The sequence below is a fragment of the Mycothermus thermophilus genome (genome assembly GCF_041956435.1).
Source record: "Mycothermus thermophilus strain CBS 625.91 unplaced genomic scaffold VTJ04scaffold_5, whole genome shotgun sequence".
Taxonomy (NCBI): domain Eukaryota; kingdom Fungi; phylum Ascomycota; class Sordariomycetes; order Sordariales; family Chaetomiaceae; genus Mycothermus; species Mycothermus thermophilus.
Window position 1 is genome coordinate 1,037,213 of NW_027191431.1, and position 21,823 is coordinate 1,059,035.

General features: G+C 55.0%; 8 protein-coding genes across 8 annotated transcripts; 3 read left to right on the forward strand and 5 right to left on the reverse strand.

The window, feature by feature from the left end:
* Window positions 1-40: 40 nt before the first annotated feature.
* VTJ04DRAFT_7417 (uncharacterized protein) lies at window positions 41-1,019 on the reverse strand (the record flags this gene model as incomplete). The annotated part of the gene is made up of 5 exons (XM_069365742.1): window positions 41-408; window positions 480-569; window positions 689-738; window positions 791-841; window positions 967-1,019. 5 exons carry the CDS (start codon window positions 1,017-1,019, stop codon window positions 41-43), a joined length of 612 nt encoding a protein of 203 aa, XP_069216746.1.
* Window positions 1,020-1,080: 61 nt separating this feature from the next.
* VTJ04DRAFT_7418 (uncharacterized protein) lies at window positions 1,081-1,337 on the forward strand (the record flags this gene model as incomplete). The annotated part of the gene is made up of 2 exons (XM_069365743.1): window positions 1,081-1,259; window positions 1,313-1,337. 2 exons carry the CDS (start codon window positions 1,081-1,083, stop codon window positions 1,335-1,337), a joined length of 204 nt encoding a protein of 67 aa, XP_069216747.1.
* An 813-nt stretch (window positions 1,338-2,150) lies between these two features.
* On the reverse strand, window positions 2,151-3,464 carry VTJ04DRAFT_7419 (uncharacterized protein; the record flags this gene model as incomplete). Its single annotated transcript, XM_069365744.1, has 1 exon — window positions 2,151-3,464. The coding sequence occupies one exon, from the start codon at window positions 3,462-3,464 to the stop codon at window positions 2,151-2,153; it is 1,314 nt and encodes a 437-aa protein (XP_069216748.1).
* An 871-nt stretch (window positions 3,465-4,335) lies between these two features.
* On the forward strand, window positions 4,336-5,901 carry VTJ04DRAFT_7420 (uncharacterized protein; the record flags this gene model as incomplete). Its single annotated transcript, XM_069365746.1, has 2 exons — window positions 4,336-4,593; window positions 4,657-5,901. The coding sequence occupies 2 exons, from the start codon at window positions 4,336-4,338 to the stop codon at window positions 5,899-5,901; spliced, it is 1,503 nt and encodes a 500-aa protein (XP_069216749.1).
* Window positions 5,902-8,362: 2,461 nt separating this feature from the next.
* VTJ04DRAFT_7421 (uncharacterized protein) lies at window positions 8,363-8,608 on the reverse strand (the record flags this gene model as incomplete). The annotated part of the gene is made up of 1 exon (XM_069365747.1): window positions 8,363-8,608. One exon carries the CDS (start codon window positions 8,606-8,608, stop codon window positions 8,363-8,365), a length of 246 nt encoding a protein of 81 aa, XP_069216750.1.
* Window positions 8,609-15,859: 7,251 nt separating this feature from the next.
* On the forward strand, window positions 15,860-17,798 carry VTJ04DRAFT_7422 (uncharacterized protein; the record flags this gene model as incomplete). Its single annotated transcript, XM_069365748.1, has 4 exons — window positions 15,860-16,282; window positions 16,370-16,456; window positions 16,521-16,584; window positions 16,654-17,798. 4 exons carry the CDS (start codon window positions 15,860-15,862, stop codon window positions 17,796-17,798), a joined length of 1,719 nt encoding a protein of 572 aa, XP_069216751.1.
* A 637-nt stretch (window positions 17,799-18,435) lies between these two features.
* VTJ04DRAFT_7423 (uncharacterized protein) lies at window positions 18,436-19,033 on the reverse strand (the record flags this gene model as incomplete). Its single annotated transcript, XM_069365749.1, has 2 exons — window positions 18,436-18,635; window positions 19,006-19,033. 2 exons carry the CDS (start codon window positions 19,031-19,033, stop codon window positions 18,436-18,438), a joined length of 228 nt encoding a protein of 75 aa, XP_069216752.1.
* A 1,219-nt stretch (window positions 19,034-20,252) lies between these two features.
* On the reverse strand, window positions 20,253-21,437 carry VTJ04DRAFT_7424 (uncharacterized protein; the record flags this gene model as incomplete). Its single annotated transcript, XM_069365750.1, has 1 exon — window positions 20,253-21,437. The coding sequence occupies one exon, from the start codon at window positions 21,435-21,437 to the stop codon at window positions 20,253-20,255; it is 1,185 nt and encodes a 394-aa protein (XP_069216753.1).
* Between the last annotated feature and the right edge of the window lie 386 nt (window positions 21,438-21,823).

Sequence of the window (21,823 nt, forward strand, 5' to 3'; positions counted from 1 at the left end):
AAAGTCGTGAAATCTCCACCACGCACACGGCACATGCCATTTACATGACGGAGCATTTGGACTCGTCACTGTCCTTCTTGACCGAAAGAGCGACGCGGGCGGCCTCAGTGAAGGCCTCGTTAACGCCGCGATTCCGCATAGCGGAGCATTCGAGGTAGCGCAGGGCGTGAATTCGACGGGCGACCTCGAGCCCCTGTTCGTAGTTGATCATGGGCTTCTTCTCCTGCGGCGTGCCGTCCTCGTTGGCGTCCTCCTCTTCTTGCTCGCGGAGGTCGCACTTGAGCGCCACCAGCACGAGCTTGACTCCTGGGCAGTTGTCGGCGATCTCGCCCACCCATTTGCTCTCGACGTTCTCGAGCGAGTCCTTGCTGTCGACCGAGTAGCACAGCATGATCAGGTCGGTATCATCTGCAGAGTGTCAATACCGTCCCCAGAGATTCATGTGGTCGAAGCGCAACAGCTGAAACGGAAAGCCTTACCGTACGAAAGGCTTCGTAACCTGTCGAATTCTTCCTGCCCAGCCGTATCCCAGAGCGAGAGCTCGATGTGGACATTGTCGACGAAGATGTCTGCGTGACATTGACATCAGCCACAAGTTCCGATCCTAACACTGGTCTCAACCCCCCCTATTCCCAGGGCAAGTCGGCCACAACCCGGCGAATGGGTGGCCGCGCGAAGACCAACGTACCATGGACGTAATTCTCGAAAACGGTCGGTTCGTAGACGGTCGGGAAGTAACTGCGCCGGAATTCAGCATGATGGTTCGTCAGTGGGTTGCATGGAGACTCACCCCCGGGTGAACACGTTCAGCAACGAGGTCTTGCCGCACGCACCGTCGCCTCTAGAGTTTCGCAGTGTTAGCTACAGCCAGGTTTTACGTTCATGCATCAACAAACCGCCGCAATGTGGCGGGCTTATGCTCCATCCCCTGTAGCGAAGCGGGGTGGGAGGAGGGGGAAAACTTACAGCAAGACCAACTTGCGCTGCACCGTCTTGGAACCTCCGAGTCCGCAAGGCATTGTCGCGATCGATGTGGGAAATCCGAAATTTGGGAGTGATTAAGCTGGCTAAGCTGGCCGTATGTGCCGAAAGATTCGCAGTGATGGTGAAGCGAACGACGGGAGGATGCAACAGTCCGTCGAAGTCAAGTGCGCAAGCGGGATGTGGAATCGGGTGATGAGATCGCAGGAATCAAGGTCGCGCAGCGCAGTAGGCCTTGGCGAGAGTGACGCGGTAACTGATGATGACGGTACCAAGACGTTTCGAAATGACGTTTGACGGCAGACTCGTCAGATAATTGCTTGTGTCGCAGAAAGATGTCGGACAGTGGTAAGTGAGAAAAAAGGGCCAAAAGTCACGTTGTGGTGGTGTTCAAACGTCGACGTAAGCCGGCGCAATCGGGATGCAGAAACCGGGAACCTACGACGGTTTCTAGGGGTAAGTAAGGGGGGGGGGGGGGAGGAGAAGTTGGAAGCTGCAGGAGGTGGCTGAGTCCCGGAACAAGTCCTACAAGCAGCACATAACACGGCCGAGGACGGGAGGAAGACAGGCGCGTCACGCTGGAATGTACGACACTGGCCGGAGGATAAATAATCTTCAAGGCAAGCGAGGGACGAAAAGAAGAGAAAAAAGGATGGATGATCGAGGACGGACCTGGATTGCGATGGAGAAATTAAAGACGCCAGGGAGACGACGGAACGGCTGAAGGGCGCACCAATGAACCCGCATCATAATCGTAAAATACCGTATCATTGCCTATTCACGTCAGCGAACGACCAGGGCCTGCAGGGGAAAGTCTGCGTCATTGCGCCTCCATGTGAAAGTGGAACGGAAAAACCGAAAAATGACCGTCACAACGTTACCTCACTTACGAGTACCTGGTACCTGAACGGCGCATCGTCACGTTGCACGGACTCAACAAAGTGCACAACTCTTGGACACCTGGCTGCTGACGGAAAGGGTGAAACGGTGCATTGCGCTGCCCAAGCATCCTTACAAAAAAGCAATAATAGGTCTGTACATGTCCACCACCGCGTGGACGATACCTATCAAGAGTCCAAACTGCCTACCTGGCCCGGCTTAATCTCCGTCGTCAGTCCCTTCAACCAATAAATAGGTACCATGGTGTCCCATGTGTGAACACCACGTCTCTACCGACTCGCAACCCTCTCAGCTACCTTAAGCTCCGCCGCCCTGCTATGAAGTTGGCTCATAAACCGGGCATCGCCTCCCAACTTCTTGTTGCGCTGCCGAGCCCGCTCTTCAGCCTCCCGCTCTTGTCGCTCCTGCTCCGCGATGAGCGCTAGCCTGCGCTCACGGTCGCGATCGAGATCCGTCGCCGCCTCCTGCATAGCAGCGAGCTTGCGCTCGCGCTCCCGGGCGCGCTCCTCCTCATCTTCGTCCCGACGGTTTGTGTCGCGATGTCTTGGCGGTGAGCGGTCGCGGCGCCTTGGGGGAGGACCGTCACGACGGTAGCCCTTGTCGTCATCACGATCCCGTCGCGGCGATCTCGGGCGCTCGAGTGAGCGATCTCTCCTTCCCCGACGTTCGTCGCGATCTGGGGCATAGTCCCTCCGACACGGAGGAGATTTTGAGGGCGAATCTGCCTTGGCGCGACCGTTCCGGTACCGGTCTTCCCGACTGTCGTCTCTCCTGTCCCTCCTGTCGCGACTGGATCGCCGATCGCGCCGATCTCTCCGCTCATACGAATCGGCTGATCTCGACCTGTTCCTCCTCCTCTCGCGAGAGTCTCTCCTCCGACTCCGGCGATCTCCGTCTTCTGAGTCGTAGCGCCGGCGTGGGCTTCTGGACCTGTCTCTGGAGTCGGACCGGGACCGCGACCGTCGCCGACGAGAATGGTGTCCGCTATCTCGGTCGTCGTCGTGATGCCGATGCGACCGATGGGAGTGACGATGCTTGTGCCGCGTCTCTTTCTCCTTGTCACGGGAATCGTCGATCCCCATCGATGCCAGTAGTTGGCGCCTCTTGATGGGGTCGTTCATGATCGCTTCGTATGCCTGTTGTTCCTGGCGCTTGATGGCTAGAAGAGGGTCCTCTCGGATCTTGGCCGCCATATCGCGGGAGTTCGTAACAGTAGTTGTCGGCGCCGTCAAAGCTTCGATGGTGCTTTGCTTTTGTAGCTTCTGAGTGTCCTGATCCTGCAGGAGTTTATCGATGCGCCGCTTGCCCAACAGGTACGCTTCCCTCTCGATCTCGTCACCTCCCTGGCCATCGCTGGGACCTTGGTACATCCACTCGACTCGCTGAGGTCGCGGCTTGCCGCCCGCAGCTTCGAGGGCCTTCTGAATCTCCTCCCGCTTTCGCTCTTCCTCGATCTCTTGAAGGCGCTGCTGGAGCTTCTTGCGTTCGGCAAGCGCCGCAGCTTCGGCTTTGGCTGTTGCGGCAATGTTCCCCGATCGTTGGGGATGCCAACTCTTTTTCATATTAAGGTCGCCGGAACCCATTTTGGCGGTGTTGGTGCTGCCGAGGCAGCGCGACTATCTTGAATGGAGAAGGAGCGTCGAGATGATGCTGGTGGCTGGGAGACAACGTCGCGTGCTCGGTTTCGAACAATCAAACTGTCGTAGTAGAAAGCTGTGTTGTTTCTCGCAGACGATCGCTTTCTGAAGGGCGGCGACTGCGAAATCTTTTGATCGATTGTCGTATTAGGTCGTGATGGCTGTTTGGTTCCTGGTTGTGCCAGGTAGTTATTAGAATGATGAAGGTGGCAAGCAGCCTGCGGCTCACCGTTCTGGACTTGCTTGAGCCTGCGCGACCAGGATCCACCCGGGAGAAAACGCCACGCCTATTGCCAAGACTGGACACCATGGAAATGAGACCCGTATTTTCACGTGAATCTTGAATGTCACTTTAAAGATGTCCGCTGCAGCAGGCCAGACGTAATATGGGCATATATCCCGTGCTTTTTCAAGCCAAATACTATGTTGTTGGCTATTAAAAACCAAGGCTCAGTGATGAACTAGCACCTTGGGCAAGTACCTCGAGTGTACTAGGTTGAAATTCTCTTGCTCAGACTTGGCTTTCAAATGGGACTTGGGAAACTTTCGTAACGTAACGCACGTATCAATACCAGGCCGCTGCTGCTCTTGGCCAATCGATAAGGAACCACTGACCCCACACAAGCTCCCCGCCGCCAACTGCGGTCAACTGCAGCCTAACTGCCAGGAACCTTGGTGACCAGCAACTCCCACCTCACCAAACAACCAACCTTCAACACGATTTCCCTTCGAGCGAAACGACACCTTGCCTCCTCTTCAACTTTATTGTCTCATCACATTAACTCTCCCACTATAGCCTCCTCAAACAGCCGCCGAAATGTCCGACGACGATTTCATGCAGGCCTCTGACGAGGACTACGACTTCGAGTACGAAGACGAGGATGACGAAGACAACAGCGACGTTGATATTGAGAACAAGTACTACAATGCCAAGCAGACCAAAACTTCGGACCCCGAGGAGGCTGTCGAGGAATTCCTCCAGATACCGGCATTGGAACCAGAGAAAGGCGAATGGGGTTTCAAAGCGCTTAAACAAGCCATCAAGTTAGAATTCAATCTCCAGCGCTACGACAAGGTCAGTGAACAAGACGACATCTTAGGTCGGACAGCCATGGTCCAAAAATCTGACACGTTATAGGCAACGGAACACTATCAAGAGCTTCTCACTTACGTCAAAAGCGCTGTGACGAGAAACTACTCTGAGAAGTCCATCGACAACATGCTCAACTTCATCGAAAAGGGCGCCGACAATCCCAAAGCTGTCCAGTGTATTGAGAAGTTTTACTCTCTTACACTCCAATGCTTCCAGAGTACCAACAACGAGAGGCTCTGGCTCAAGACCAACATCAAGCTCGCCAAGTTGCTCCTCGACCGCAAGGACTACCATGCCGTGGGCCGCAAATTGCGGGAACTGCACAAGATGTGCCAGAAAGAGGACGGAACCGACGACCCCAGCAAGGGAACTTACTCACTTGAGATTTACGCTCTTGAGATTCAGATGTACTCCGAGACGCGCAACAACAACCAGCTCAAGGCACTGTACCAGAAGGCGCTTAAGGTCCGCTCAGCAGTGCCGCATCCCAAGATCCAGGGCGTGATTCGCGAGTGCGGTGGCAAGATGCACATGAGCGAGGAGAATTGGAAGGCGGCCCAGATCGACTTCTTTGAAGCCTTCCGCAACTACGATGAGGCTGGTGATCTGCGCCGGATCCAGGTGCTCAAATACCTCCTCCTTGTCACCATGCTCATGAAGTCCGACATCAACCCATTCGACAGCCAGGAGACGAAGCCATACAAGAACGATCCGCGCATTGCCGCCATGACGGAACTGGTAGACGCGTACCAGCGCGACGACATTTACAAGTATGAGGAGGTCCTCCAAAAGAACCGCGACCTGCTCGCCGACCCTTTCATTGCTGAGAACATCGACGAGGTGACGCGTAACATGCGCACTAAGGGTGTCCTCAAGCTTATTGCACCTTACACCCGTATGAAGCTCTCCTGGATCGCAGACCGTCTGCGCATCAGCCTTGCAGAGGCGCAGGACATTGTCAGCTACCTCATCGTCTCTGGACGGGTCCATGGCCGCATCGACGAGCATCGTGGCATCCTTGAGATCGAGAACAGGGCTGATGCAGAACGCGCCAAGGCTATCGAGGCTATGGTGGCTGCCGTCGGGGAGCTGTACCAGGCGGTCTTCAAAGAGGCCGAAGCGTTCCGCGCTGTCGGAAGCGGTGGGGATGTACTGGGGATTGGAGGGTTCCCTGATGGACTGGGTGATTTTGGAGATGGGGGACGCCGTGGTGGTAGAGCCCGCGGCCTCCGCCGTGGAAACTCTGGAGGGCTTAAGGCTCTTCTGGCATCTTCTGCTCTGTCGCAATAGGCAGGCAACACAGGGAAGAAGGGAGGAAGCACGGCCTCCACCGCCTTGATCTAACTCCCCATCATTAGGAGGAGTGCTGACGACGATGATCGGTTGTTGTGATGAGCGAATGATAGAGCTGGTCAGGTTTAACTGGTTGTACCCACAGCGTCTGGAACATTTCATGACGAACTTGCAGAGCTCGGAAGGGACACGAAGGACGAAGGGAAGGGACGCATACACAGTGGGACTGGAGAACAGGGGGGAAATGGAATCAAGTCAACTTGCACCCGCAATCTGTCAATATGGATGAATGACGTGAACCACGAAACACATGATATGAATCTACTGCAGGAGACGCACGCCGATGCGTCCACACCCAGTTCCCGAGCCACTTGACAGGGGAGATACATCAAGTACCATGTTTGGGCCATGCAAAGGCTAGCCAACCTCTCCTTAACGCGTCATTGCGCTGATATATGTTGTCTCTCCTGACGACCCAGTCTGCGAGCACCGAGGCTCCGCAGGCAGTATCACCCGGAAGTGTTTTGAATGAATGAACGAATGCACGTAGAAGCATGGAACACAATCGGCTGTATAACAAGGAGCAGCGGTCTGAGAGGAACAACGTGGAGCTTCTAGCCCATCCGTCCGCCCGTGCCGTCATCGCTTGGATATACACAGCAGCTGAGGGGCCTAGGAGGGCCTAGGAAATGTACATACATGGGGCATCCAACTCGTCAATCAATGGACCGTGGAATGGCTGAGCATGGCACCCAGTAGCACCCGCAGATTTCCCAGTCCGTTTACGTTCGGCTATCTATCACGGCACATGGAATCAAAGGCTGTTCTTCTGGCTTCTTCTTTTCGGTCCCATTTTGCTCCTGGGAGTGAAACTCGTCAAAACGATGCCTGGGGTGACGATCCATCCCCTCGGAGAGCCCGGCCCAAGATCTTTGCTTACGACGATCATGGGCAAGACCAAATTCAAAGACAAAGAACCGTCTCAATGACTTGATGGATGAGGATGTGAACCACGTATCTATCAGCTTCCCATCTCCATTCTGAGCAGTACCGAACAACGTAATCATCAGAGCTTTCGTCGGAGGCGGCTCCGAGTGTCGTGTTGTTTGCCCTGGATGAAGCAATGATCAACAAAAATTCTCCGTTCGGCTGCTGGCTAAGATGTTTGATCCAGATCGAATGGCCAGCGGTCAGACGCAAAGGTTACATGGATCGATTCGCAGGGCTTCCGGAATACAACGTTCGCTCGCGCTTTGGATCGGTTTGAGAGATGGTCTGAGCAACGCCATTCCATCCGTAGTATCACCGTACGTACTATGAACGGGGAATTCCGTCTGACAGAGCCAAACCAGTGCCGGCAAGACAACTACCAGCCGTGTTCTTTCTGTTCAGGAGTTAGCTCAGGTAGGTAAGACGAGGCAGGGAAATGTCTAATCTGTCTCGGGTAGGTAGGGAGATGTTCTGGTGGCCAAGACTGAGGGTTCACACAACCGATCCTTTGTTTCATGGGTACCTTACCCACGCAACGTATTCCCAGCACACATTTTGCGTCCATCTCGTCTTTCAACGTTTTTTCCCCCACACCGCCGACCTCGGCCGCAAGGAAAACAAGGCAACCAAGCGGCGGTGAAGCCTGTAGAGCGGCATCACGTGCTGTCGAACCCAGGAACCTATTATGACGGGCAGAAAGAAAACATGTCGATTATGCAGCTCTGTAACTGGGGTCGAAAGGAGCATGTCAGACACATGGGGCCAACGGTGAGATGGTGATCAACCGCTGCGGTGGTGAGTCTCTCTTTTTTTTTTCCTGCAGCATCCAGGGTGTACGACACCATCTTAAACAGTCTTGTGTCCCACAAGGGGAGCGTTTGATCAGCAAAGGTAGGCGAGCTTCAAGTATCCACGTTGTACAGAGGACACGAGGGCTTCAAGATTTAGGTTACCAACCCCAAATCAAATTTGAGAGCATATCCTTCCGTAGTTGTCACCTGAACGAGAAGTGCGTTCCCAACTGCTTTCCTGAGCTAACGGAACACGAAGCTGGGACTGGCATGTAAGGAGGCGGCTGCTGAGCGGAAACACGCAGCTGTAGTGGTGAGATAGGTCATTTTTCCCATTGCCTTTTTGTCGACATAACCACATTTCGGGAGCGGCATCGGCAGGGGACATGGAGGGGTCTGAGGGGAAAACCAAAGACTGGTGATCAAGGGTTGGCCAGGCTTGGGTGTTACGCAGGGTTAGCTCGGGCGCTCGGCCAAGGAGGGCGGGAACGCGCAGCTGGGAGCGGCTGTGCGGTTAGGGGAGGAGCAGGAGAAGCATGAAGGTTCGTGAGGAAGATGGTTGCACAGTTGTTGGTGACTTGTCGTTTGTGGGATGGAAACTTTTCGGCTCTGTTGCAGTGGGAGGTGGCTCGGGTCAAGTTGAGTTGTTTAGCTGCCAACCGCATGCGGGTGTTTACTCAGTCAAGGATGGAGGCACCGAACAACGGGTCCATGCTCTTGATGCTCAAGATGAATCGATGACTTCCAACCGCACTGGTCGCGCCGCGGTGTCCTCGCGTAGAGGCCGGAAGCTTGCACCCCCGGTCGGCCAGGAAGGATGGCACAAGCGACCACCCGTCTGCCACCCGGAACACCGTCGCAATGCGGCTTGACAGTCCCAATCGGCATCCGCCATCGTTAGTGTCCACGGCGGACGGCGGCATGGCGTTTCTGAGCCATGGGTTATCCCTTGAGGATGTATTGACCGGAAGGGTGGCTGGACGGCTGTCGATGCTCGATGCGAGCCGTCCGCAGGGCCGAAACATGCAGATTCCAGTTTGGAAAACGTCGATCTTCAATGCTGTTGTGTTTCGCACTCCTAAACTCAAAGGTTGAAGGCAACAGCGTCAGTCTTGTGCATGACAACGAACAAGGCATAGGCTGTATGACTTTCGACAGGCTGGAGTTGAGCGCGAAGCCTGGTGAGGCAGAACGCTTGCCCAGCGTGAGCAGGATGCGACGCAAAATGCCCTGGACGCCTTAACTCTACTACGGATGCACAACTCCATATGCCAAGAGCAGCCCTCATGTCGGCCACACAAACTGGGTGCTCTAGGAGTGATCGACGGAAACGAGAGGCACGGTAGTTGTCGTGATAAGAACCGGGTGGTGATATGTGGCGGCACGGGAATGCAAAGACTTCTTCCGGGGCCTTAGCGAAGACCGGGTCCTGCAGAAGATGTAAACTCCGGCCGCGAAGGCGCGACGACAGGCGAGCTAGAAGCAAGCTCGACAAGCGGCAAGGCGGCTATCTGTGGGTGTATGTATCCTCATCTTCCACAGGGTATGGAGGCACACGCGCAACATGAAGCCGCGATAGTGCAGCTTTCCCCGCTGTTCGGAGACCCGGGGACGGGATGAGGAGGATGTGGGGTACCTATGGGGACCGAAAACCTGAATGTTTGGCGAAGAGATGAGGTGGGAGATGCACCCGGTGATTGAAGAATCCAGAGCTCCAGGTCCACCTTGATGAAACTCCGCCGGGTGTTCACTTGTGAGATTGGATCTCGGCATTTCCACCTTCGAGTGAGCAAGGGGAACCCTGAAAATCCGGGGAAGGAGCGGGCGGGAGGGAAGGGGCATGGCGCGCACGGTGGCATCGAGTTTCATGCCCTGGGACATCAATTTGGCAGGCACACTCTCGCGTTCTCGGCTTTGTGGTCGCAGTGCTTCGTCCCGCACAACCAAAAAAAAAAAAAAGGAAATCTCTGCAAAACCCCATGAGCGAGACTTCCAGGTTTGTACTGACTCAGGTATTTCAGCAAAATACGGAACACCTGACCTACGCCAAAGGAGATGCGTACCTACCCCTCATGAATGAGGGAACATTTGTGAACTGACCATGTCACCTCGAGAGGTTGTCAAAAGATGCCGTTCAGCACACGGCTACTTGCTGAAACTACCACCCTGAAAATCCCATGGCGTTCCCCTTGTTCAAATGGAGTAAGTGATAGGTATGGTGCGCTCGTGATTACTTATAGTATGTTGTTTTCTCACCCTTGTCCCTGTGGGCTCCGGATAATACCGAGACCAAACATCACAGCTCTCGTGGGAGAAAAAAAGTGGTGTAAACATATTCCCGTTTCCCGTCAACATCCTCCCCAAGGTGGCCTGCAGTTGCAGATGGCGATACCTAGGTAGGAGGTCCCTCGGCATGTACAACAGCCATGCAGATCCTTCATCACCACTTCATATGAACCAGGCTTTGAGCATGGTTCTTCAACCATGTCTTCAATCATGCCGCCCCTCCTAGCGCTTTTGCTCGTCTTCGGCAAATCCCCGGCCTCCCATACGAGCCATACGAGCTACAAACTGGACGACCGAACACGGTATACACGTCGTTGAGTATGTCGGGGTCCAAACCCTTACAACCCTGGTCCTGCACGCATGTCATGCAGCTGGCATCCTTCACCGAGGTGGAGGAGGTGAAAAGGGGAAAGGGTCAAAGATAGGGGACGTTGTGTTGACCGTTTCTGCATCGGTGGATGTCCACTTGCTGCTTGTCAAGTTCCGCCGACAGTGCAGTTTCGCAAGGGGGCCCATCCGATCACAAAACGGTTGTGAGAAACCGATCTGATCTACCCAACAAGGTACCGGGTTGTTTGTTCCCCTCCAGTTTTACGATCGGGATGTTCCATGACTTATGATGACCGGGTCAGGGCGGGGAAGTCTCCAACGAACACCACTCAAGGTGGCATCTATGCAACAGTCGTATACATACGCAGAGCCCATAGGCGGTCAATGCTGTTGAAACAGTCAATCACACATGTCCGACGAGCAGCGCGCATGGGGATTGTAACAGTGAATGGTTGGTCGTCCTCTATCCTACAGGGCTGGATTACCTGGGCAAGGTCCAAACGGCTTCCTCCGCCTTTTACCACCAGGGATGGGCCCCATGATACAAAGTTCAGCCTGGATGCGACCAGGTCTATATAAGTCCGCTGGCCACCTTAACAAATCACTTATTGCTCCGTCCTGAACCCTAGACTCGGCCACGGAGAAACATCGGAACCAAACAACCAACACGGCACCATGAACGGAACCAAACATGTGTGCCGTGGCTTGAGTCAAGTTAGCTAAATGACCCATGGCCATAATATGCCAGCCTCTCTACTGCGTATGAACTGGCTTGCAATGGTCTGCTACCGAAATTGAGAAACCCGTCTACCCTTCGACCATAGAATCGATATGTTGTGAACATTGTCTATCTTGGCATCGCTCCCCGGCAGCAAAGACGTTTTGTTTATAGCATATTCCTCCTTCTCTTGTGCCATTTCTCATGCCATGAGAACCGAAGTGTCTTGATGAAAGCGATCCCGTGGATGGCCAATGAAGGTCTTGGCTCGGCCGGTGCGTCGGCCTCTGAGAACAGGCCAGATCGGCAGGTCGCCCGTTCGGTCTCCGCCTCTTCGGCATCACACCGAGAGGCCAACGGTCACACGATGTATTTAGGTGTATGTTGTTCTCGTTTTTGTGTTTTTGCCCAGATACGCCCTGAGATGCTCGCAAGCATAGTAATAATGCGAACACGAAACCTACCCTGCCAGGGAAGGGGGCAAGCCATCATGCGATGTGGTCTGCTAAATGTACCTGTAGTAGCTTCGGAGGCACATCCATGGTCATGAGGAGAGCATAGAACTAGCCAATGCTCGCCGTTAACATCGGACTTGGGACGTTTGAACGCCCATAGCCCTTGTAAGTAGGAGCACAATGTATGTACCGGCCACAGTGTACATACTCCGTAGCATTGTCGGAAGGCTGGCCATAGGTGAGCTCTTATAGTCCGGGCCCGTGGGGACTGATGTGACGATGAGGTCGCCGAGATGGTGGAGAGAGCAGTGTCACCAGGGCGGGTTGCCGCGGGCGAGGGATGCTGGAGCCATTCAACTGATCGCGCGGTAGTTGGCGTGGTGGTTTGTCTCATGTTGATAAGTGGTGATGGAGGGTAGGCCATCAGTCAGACGCTGGGTCTGAGAGCTTCTCACCACAGAACAACCAAATGCTAGTGTATGTACAAAAGCAATATCGGCTGCGACCAGGTTAGTTCGCAGGCTCGGCACGTTCCGGAGGTCACTGCTGGGTGCAACAGCACATGAGTGAGGTTAAAGCCCTCCGTATCCGTATGCATGTGGCGACGGATATGAGGAGGCTAGCGTCTTGCTCAGAGGACTAGCCTGGCCACGGCAAAGCAGAACGCATGGCAGGGGACTGGAACTGAAGGTCGCCGACTGGACACAACTGCCGGAGCAGGGTTTTGTGGGCATGATTCAAACCTGGGTCCGGCGGTGGATTACTCTCCGACCAGGCGAGCCTCAAAGCTCACTCTCAACTTCGGAATACCTAGTAGATATAACTACATGGTTGCTAGTGCTTAATGAGGGATTCCTTGAGGGCAACTGACCAAGATGCTAGAACTGAAACTTGGCTGTGGAAGAGCGCAATATTCGCCTGCAGAGCCTGGCGTTGTGTCGCATGCCACAATGCTCAGAACAAACCCTTGCCGATGCAAAGACGGAGGATGCCGGGGCAGAGGCTAGTTGGGGCGGTGGCGGCCGTGTCAACGGAACCGGGAAGAGTGGTGGCTTGCAGAGTTGAGGCCCGAGAGACAAGGGAACCATGCCACGAGAAGCCCGTTGTTCGCTGGCCAATCGCTCTCGCACCCTTCCCTCCCCCCAGAAAATGGAGGACGGGGGTGGGCCAGGCGCACAACGCTAGCGCAGCTCTGGGACGACAGTTCTCTGGTGGCGTTCCTCCAAACTCCGGCGCCAGAGATGCCACATCGGTCTGTGGCGGAAGGCCGCAGACAGACGGAAGTTGTGGGTGATGGATCAAGGCAGGCAAACCACAAAATGGCGGGACCTGCATGAGATTCGTGGATGCTGAATGGTTTTTCTGGGTTGATTCCTTTGAGCCGGTGAGCTGCTAGACAGTGGGCAAACCAATCCATAAAACTAGTAATGTTGAGAACTGGTGGACAATGCCCTCGTAGGCGTTGTCGGAGGAGGAGGGTAGTAGTTATCCGTAGTGTACTCCGTAGGTAGGGATGTACATACATACCATGTTAAGTGCTCCTTGAAGCCCTTTTTCCAACCACATGAGTCCTCCTACGCCAGTTAGTGCCCATATTAGACCAGAATGAGATCGAGGCGGGCGTGTATGTGCGCCGGGCTCCGGGCTCTGCCGGACCTGTGATGCAACCTGGAAGCACAGACGGGGCGGAGAGAGTCTGGTCTGGAAAACGGAGGTCTTGCTGATGGGAAGTGTGTCAGAGATGGAGGGTTGTACTCCGTATCGAAAGGAAGGTCGACGAGAGGCATTGGATTGGTGGAGTGTTCACTTGATTTGACACGGGAACGGAGCAGAGAAGAGGTTCCACAAGCCAAGTGCTTGATGGAAGGGAAACGGGATTGCGGAGCCCGGCCTGCCTGCAAAAAAGAGTGGAGAACTTGGGATTTCCCGTCCCGTCTGTGGGTCCATCCGATGGATGCTGGCTCCAGATGCCCGGCCAGGGCTCTTCGGTTGTCGGTCTGATGTGGAGCGTCTCCTCTCATCCAACATTCATCTGCCATCCTCTGCAGCATGCCCATCCATCCGCCGTTCGCCCAATTGCTCACAGCGTCAGTGCGCCACGGCCGGGATCAGGGGAGCAATCAGAGGGCCTGGACTTGGGTGACAAGACCAGGGGCTGTCTATCTTCCTGCTGAAGATGGTGGTGACAAACCACACAGGCCACATTTTTCAAACACACAGAAGAGTTGTTCAATTGTTGCGGACAACAGGAGAGGCATTCCACCACCGTGCATTGCATGGACACCAACGAGGAACGCTGCACACGAAATACTTCTCCGTACTTTCGGGTTCATAGACACCTATAGATGTATGAGTATCAGCACCCTGTCGCACACAGGCTCAGACCGCCAGTCCCCTCCCGTATCTCTCAACAGTTGCTACTCCGTAGTTCTCCACCGTCCCTCTGCCCATCTCTTGTGGTCAATCGCAGTGCCTGGTGTATGAGGGTTTCATTGGATTGAAGATTGGCGATCCGGGTTGTGATTTGACGGGCCAGGACATCGCGGAGAACAGCAGGGGAAAAGGAGAGAAGTGCAGCAAAAGAGGGGGGTAAAAAAATATGGAGAGAATGTATGTATGCATGCAACGGCAGAGAGTGATCCAGCAACCGCAAGGTGTAGGTATTCATTGTCTTGAAAAAAAAAACAACAAGTATATTGTTTGGTAGTCAAAAATCTCGCTGGAAAACCTTCACACGAATGATCACCTTGTAGTGTATGAAGCACTGACGCGCATACACTATCCTCAAGATACCACACCGGCTTCACCAACATCCACCGCATCCATGGAGTCGGCGACGGTGGCGGCGGCGGCACCCAACAGACACCTGGCATGGGTAGTTACACCCCCAGGTCCAGGACCCAGAGGCACCTCACCACCACCAAGAGGAAGCAAAGGCCTGCCAAGCGTTTGATCCATGCAAGCCCGCCGTCCTCCAATGCAGCGGGAGCAGATGGAACTTGGGTTTTGGGCCTTTGCTGTGGGAGATGGATTCACCAGGTGAACCCGCCAGTCCAACGCACAACAAAGCACGACGATGCACTCTGGCTACACGAGACGGTCCACCGTCTCCCACTCCACGGCCGTGGCCAGAGTCCCACTTCCATGTCATGCTGCTCGCTGCCGTTCATTACAGAGTTACGGCGTACACGAGTGAGCGGTGTTGACGGACACCCACTCATTCCGAGGCACGGGTTTGGCGGGTTGGGTCTGTTCAGGGCCCTCGCTCAGAGAGGACGGGTACAAGGACACACACCGCGTCGCACTCAGACGGAGGAGATGTATCTTCTGACGGATCTTCCGGAGCTACCCTACCTTACCTAGGTACACGTACCGTAGGTACGTACTTAGACACACACCCACCTCCGACCTCTCACACCTCTTCACATTGGCCTGCTACGATGGAACGTAGGTATTGTATGTACACAGTATTGCCGTCGTCCTGCACACACAGCTGACCCCGAAGAATGGACCCTCCTGCTCTTCCCTCGCTGCATTATTTTTACTCAGTTCTACTGACTCCAATCCCTGCCACATCCTCGTCTACCACTTTCAGGCTGTCCTTCACCCCCTGGCCTGCGTATGTACATACCTGAAGGTTGCTTTGCCGGCCCTGGATTGTTCGGTCATCATCATATGAAGTCAGTCAGTGTCTGTAGACTGTGACGGTCGCTTTCCTTCGCTCCCAACCCTTGCCATTCACTCGCCCCGAATTCCGTCCCAGGGCCGACTCTGCTGGTAAGTGGTCCCTTGGTCCTTAGTCGGCTAGGGACAGCGTACAGCCGAGACGGAGCCTGGTGCTGCCACCTCAACCAAGCAGAACCTGGATTGTCTCCACTCTTGCACTCCCGTCCCGTCCCCAGGTCCACGGGTCCCACGGGTCCAGGACAGGGCCTTCCATCGCGCTGCAGATAAAAACACAAGGACTCGTCTCGGGTCCCGCCGACCTGCTGGTTCCTGGTCCTTCCTGACGATCCAGCTCTACCCGTACCTGAGTGCACTGGAGGTTCCAGGTTCCATCCATTGTTTTTGTTTTATGCCCGGCTCTCCCCTCCATCTACCTAAGTAGCTGCCCGGGCCCGGTAGTTATTTCCCCATAACCTGTCGAGTCCCAGCGAAGGCAGCAGTTTGTCCTGCAACGAAACTTTCCTCACCGATCGAACCTTCAACGCACTCATGCTCCGGGCAACAGAAACGACATTCCACGTGGACGCCGACACCAGGTTTTCTTGGGCATTGGCCGCTGCCGACTAACACTGGACCTGCCTCACGATTCACAACGACTACCTGACTGACCAGTCCTTCTCGCCTTCCTCTTGCTCTCTCGCCCTCTCGCCCAGTCCGGCATGTTCCAACCACAGGCCACACCATACCTACACGTCTCGACCGGGTATGCAATCCCCCAGGGACTCAACTACAACTTCGAGCCGACGCCGCTCGGCTTGAGTTACGATCGGCGTTCTGCGGCACCGGGTGCGAGCGGCAATTCGGCGGCCAGTGCCCTCTTATACGGGTCCCCTCTCTTCAGCGGCGCTCCCAATTCGTGTAGTCCAGGCGTCGGCCCCGCACCGCCCGTCTCCGCTCCCTATCCTTTCCACACACCAACAACTGCAACACCACCAACAGCGACCACAGCAACGTCGTCCACCGCTCCCACATCGGCCACAACCGCGCACCACCAACCCCCATTATCCGGACTGCTCAAAATGGATCCTGCCGACCTCCAAGCACAGTACGAGGCGGCCCAGACACATGAGCCGGTGCCCGAGGTAATTTCTTTCTCAAGCTTTGTATCCCGTTTTCCGGTTTCACCTGTAAAGCAACGCCTGCTCACCCTTGAAATTTTCACCCCACAGGGACCCCTAGTTGGCAAGAAGACGCTCAGCACTGCCATCACCGACGAGTATGCGAAGGCCGACCCTGTTTACGTGGAAAAGACACTGGTGCGCAGAGCCTCAATTAGTGAAGTGAATCTCGACTGGGCCCGCCGTTAACTGTGACTTGTAGGCTCTGCCACGAACTTATTCTCACTACCGACCAATTCTTGGAGATGGGAACTGTGGCTGGCGAGGTAAGCCTTCGATGACTGCCACACCCTAGGCATTGACGACAATAACATGATGATGCTAAACATGCGCAGCCATCGCTTTCGGTTATTTCGAAACACTCGCCAAGATGGGCAACCAAGTCACCTTGGATGCTGAGAAGCAACGCTTGCTGGGCCTCAATACCCTGATTGAGCAGGTTGGCGGGTTCCCATCCGATGTGTATGTGGATTTTGTCGAGGAGACCTTCGCTCTCCTGGACAAGCTCTCGGGTCTTGTTGGCCACACAGAGCAGGCCATTTCCGTCCTCGAGGAAGCTTTCAACGACGCCTCCATCTCCAACTCGATAATGTACCACCTCCGGATGCTGGCCACCGCGTATCTCAAAGGACACCGGGATCAATACGCCGCCTTTCTCGAGATGGAGGGGGGAGTTGACGTCTACTGCGATCGGGTACTCAATCGCCATGGCGTTGAGATCGACCACCTTGGCATTGTCCTTCTGTCAAACGTTCTCTTGAAGGATGCCGGGTTCGTCCTCGAAATTGCCTACCTTGACAGGAGTCCCGGCAGCGAGGTGAACAAGTACCGTTTCCCCGAGGAAGCCAACGCGCGGCAGCCTCCAGAGCTCGGCCCGGTTATCTACTTGCTGTTCCGTCCGGATCACTATGACATTTTGTACGTCCCGGAGCCCGAACCTGTTAACATCCAGGTCCACCGTGTCGACACCTTCACCCAGCCCTTCCAGATCGGCAGCGCCCCGATCCCCATGCAAGGCTTTGGCGCTATCAACATGCAAACGCTGTCAATGATACCAGGAATTGGCAGCATCGGCATGCAGCCGTCTCCTTTGAGCGGCATCCTCGATCCGACACCATCGCCGCTGGCGTACAACCAGGCGCCCGTTTCCACCACCCCGTGGATGCAAACCCCCTATGTCGATCCGCTTACCCAGGCTGCCCCTCCACCCCCACCGATGCCGATGCCCGCCGCTGCCCCAGCTGCCTCTTCTGTCCAGCAGCTGCACCCAGTGCGGTTTAGCGAGTGGTGTCTGCGCAACAACGCTACCGACAAGAACTGGCGCCGCGAGCAGACCCTGCAGACCTCTACCTTCAAGAATTCGCACTTTAACACTGCCCACTTCAACAACCCCGATTTTCAACCGGAGGAATATAAACCGGAGCAGGACGAGAGGAATACCCCACCGCGGGGTGGCGGTAAAAAGAGGGGGAGTGTGTAAAACGGTTCAATCATGGTGACAAAAACAAGAGGGCTGGCTGTGCCAACCAGGGCATATTACTACTATCCAACGTCATGGCAAGGAGCACGGCATGAGAGACGGAGTCGTCGCAGGGTTAATCAGTGCGTGGATATTGTCGCAGTGGCGGACACAAACATGGGAATACGAGAAGAGGGAAATGATATGTGCTCGACCTGTCCAACGGCCCCGTCGACGAAGCGAACGAACGAAACAGGACGAACGACCTTTTCTTCTGCGAAGGAGGACGTCGTCGATTTTGGATGATAATGCGGATGACCACAAAGTCTGGACCCAGACCAGACAAGAAGACAGCAATGCGACTGAGGTGTTATTACTGGACAGACTGCTGTTTCATACATGTTTGGTGTTCTTGGTCTCTTCCTATTGTGTCTTCAAGGGTTTCCCTGGTGCATGGTGTCTTCATTCTCTGCTCCTTCTGTCAAGGTACTTTCTGGCATTATTTTTCATGTGCCAACCTGGGACGTCAAAAGAGGGGTAATTTGGAAAAAAAAAAAGGGATGTGGACGAGCTGATGACGGTATGGAAGAAAGTTGAGGAAGCGGGGATGGGAGAAGGGCATATAGGAAGAGGATAAGGGTCCAGCCGATGGTCTAATTCAAACGGAACTGTGGTCATCAGCTGACCAGAGGATGAGCAGCAAAGTGCTTGTGTTGATCCTGCTTGAGGACGATGCAGGGGTGGGGAGAACAGTCCTGGACAGAGAGCCAACCCTATAGCCAGCCAACAATATGCCTCTAACATTTTCTTTCGCAGCGCACAGACGGATGAGGAAAGACGGCAGATGAACACTTGGTCCTGGGAGCTATGTGGCTAACGATCATGAACTTCCTATGTACCTAAGTGACTAATCTATTTTCGCCGAAAATTGAGGAGGAGAACTTGACGGCGGAGGAGGGAAATGGCTGGGCGGAAAGAAAGAGGAGGTTGTCAGGTAAGGGAATTCGGGGTTGGATGGGATGTGGAAAATGGGATATGAAGGTTTTAGTCCTTGGGCTAAGCTCTCAAGCCAACCCTTGAGAGCTTGTTTCTTGACCTGGTTCCTCAGTGTCCAGTTGTTGCTAAACACCGGCTACCAACAGAGACCGGACTGTACTGTACCGGACGGACTGCGTGACCAATACTGGGGACTAGCTCCGTTGGCGCTGCCGGTAGTTAATGTACATACTTATGCAATGTGATAGACTAGCGCCCATACTATACCAGCTACCGCTGGAGGTAGTCTGTGAAGCGGAGTGGGAGCCAACTTGCATGATCCGAATGTTGGCTCACGGGGGAACAAACCGGTTTTCCCCCCCCAACATGACTAATGACCGAAGCTACGCTCAACATGTAAGTTGCTCGTGTGACCGACGGACTGATGTTGGGATGATTGTTATGCCTTTTAGTGAACCCCGAAGCGCGGGGGTCAGGCAGGCAGGCAGGCGGCCAGGAGAAAACGTGCATAAGCTTCGTTCGAGTGCGTGAGGGGGCGGGAAGGAAGGGGAGGTGAGTGCAGGTTTTCATGCACAGAATTTTCTTGGACTTCTTGGATCACATCCCTGGGAGCTTCGTGGACGATGCTGGCATAAGGACGGAGTATGTACGCATATGCGAGTCTGCGGACTTTACTACCTGCTACCTAACCGATGGGCCCATCCACCCATCATCCATTTGCTCGGGACTAGCTAACCGAGGAAAGGAGGGAGGGGGTTGAGGCTGGTTGGAGAGCCGAAGGTTTGCGTTACCGATGAGGAAGAGGAGAAGTTTCTACAGGACGATGGCGTGAGCCCCTGGCATACCGAGGCTAGAGGAGGTTAGTACCTGAGGTCTAGATGCTTGGACGTTGTGATCTGGGGGTTGACTTGGATGGGTGAGTGGGTAGATGGGAAGATTTCTTGGGAACCTGGGTTGGGATTGGTTCCGTTTGCCTGGATACGTAAAGGAGACCCGATTCAAATATCGGTTAGAGTTGACATGTTTATCTCAAGTCTGAATGGAGATTGCCAGTTGCTTCGGCCAGGTGCTGTGCTGTACCACATCATCGCACATCTAGACCCACTTTGTGTGTACAGTGGTGCTGATGGCAGGTCTCGTCCAGCAAAACCGGAGTGTGGTCCGCAAGGGGCACACCATGATGAAGGATTTGCCCTGCGCGGGCACTCGTTCCGTGCATACTACTGAGCATGAACTGCACCGTGAGGTTGCCATCCATTTGGGCCGGTGTGTCGTGGGTCGGTTGAGCCGATGTGGCCTTGCTTCGTTGAGTATCTTTGTTGTTGTCTGTATTGACCCACAATACTGTTTAGAGAGGCGCTCTGTCTATCAGATACCTCCTATAGATCTAATCCACGGAGTTGAAGCTCAGCATGCCGTCTTTTGGCATGTTCGAGAAACAGGACGCTGCGCGTACATTGACTTACATCATTGCCCTGACTAGAGCAACATCCTGATTCGCCCCAAATACTCGGCCTCTTCCGGGGTAACTTGACCGTCCTGCCCATCTCCCGTCTTCTCTGCCAACCTGGTCAACTCCTCCATCAAACCCAGCACCTCTTCCGTGTCCACCATCTCCACGCCTCCGTCGGGGACCTCATTCCCAAGCCCAATTCCCCCGGCAAACTCCTCCGCCCAAACCTCCGCAACAGCCTGCTCTCTTGTCCTTGCTATCCTCCCTGGTCTCACCTGCTGCAACAACATCTCATCCACAACTCCCACCCCGACACGAAAACCCTCGCCACCCAGTCCCTCGCTTCTCCTTGCAAACTCCCAAGCCACGCTGGTCACCTCCTTCCCCGGCAGTCCGCACGGGACGATCCTTGTCCACGGATTCCGCGTCTCCTCGCCATCGCTGCCTAGTCCATCACTGCCCGGCATGGCTACATTCACCGCCGTCCCCAGCGCCGTGATGTGTCTGCGCAGATGCACGCCCAGGGCGGCAACCTTTGCCAGCTCCTCCTCCTGTCCTTGTCCCTGTTCCTGTTCCCGTTCCCGTTCCCGGCGGCGGCGGGTGACCCAAACCCCCGGATCCTCCGTCGTCGTCGACCGAAGCCCAAACACCCTGTTCAAGACGGACATGGTCGTCGTCTCGAGCAACCGGGCATAGGTGCGCACCGTCAAACCACCACCGGTCGGGGGAGCGCAGCAGCTCAGTCGGGCGGCGGCCGCTGCAGCTGCCTCTGTCCCGACGGATTTGAGGTCGATGACGGGCCAGAGGACGACTTGGCCCGGGCCGTGGTAGGTTGTCAGGCCGCCTCGCGGGGAGGGGGTGACGTGGGGTTGGAGATGGATGGTTTCTGCTGTTGGTGCTGGTGTCGGTCCGAAGTGAAGAGGGGTGGCAACCTCTAATGGAGCAGTCAAACGTGCAAGTTCTGCCTGGTCTAGGGGTTCGGTTTGGCGGCGGCCGAGGGTGTAGACGGGTGCCGGGGTGAAGGAGATCAGCGCGGGGGGCGGCGGTGATAGGCTGGTAGTACTCCCGCTGGCGGCAGCGTCCTTGAAGGCGAGTTGTTTCCGCCGGAGATGCTCCTGCACGCGGCTGGCTAGGCTGTAGGGGACGTAGTGGGGGTGAAGGCTGGGGAGGTGAAGGTGCCGGAGCCGGAAGAGGCGTTGAGAGGGTTGCATGGTGGTTCGATAAGCGGCGCTGTTTGGCTCCGGCCTCTGTGAACTAGGTAGGGGTTCAAACGTAGGGGGTTGGCGACGTCGATGATATGAATCCAGGTTTACTCCATGACCAAGATGCACACCCGGTCCTCGGTACGAAGGACAGTACACCCTCAACTGTCACAATCGTACGGAAGAGAACTGAACGGAAGGTTCCGTATCTCCTAAGAGTTAGGGTGTACTGAATATTGACTTTGATATCCCCGAGGAGCTACAATGCTGACCGGTGAGACGAAAGCCGTTCCTCGAGATCACCGGAATTGACGCTGTTTTTGTCTCTGTTGTTCTTTCTTCCCAATGTCGTTCCCCTAAGCAGAGCTCAGTGGTGATCCGTCTTTACTGTAGTA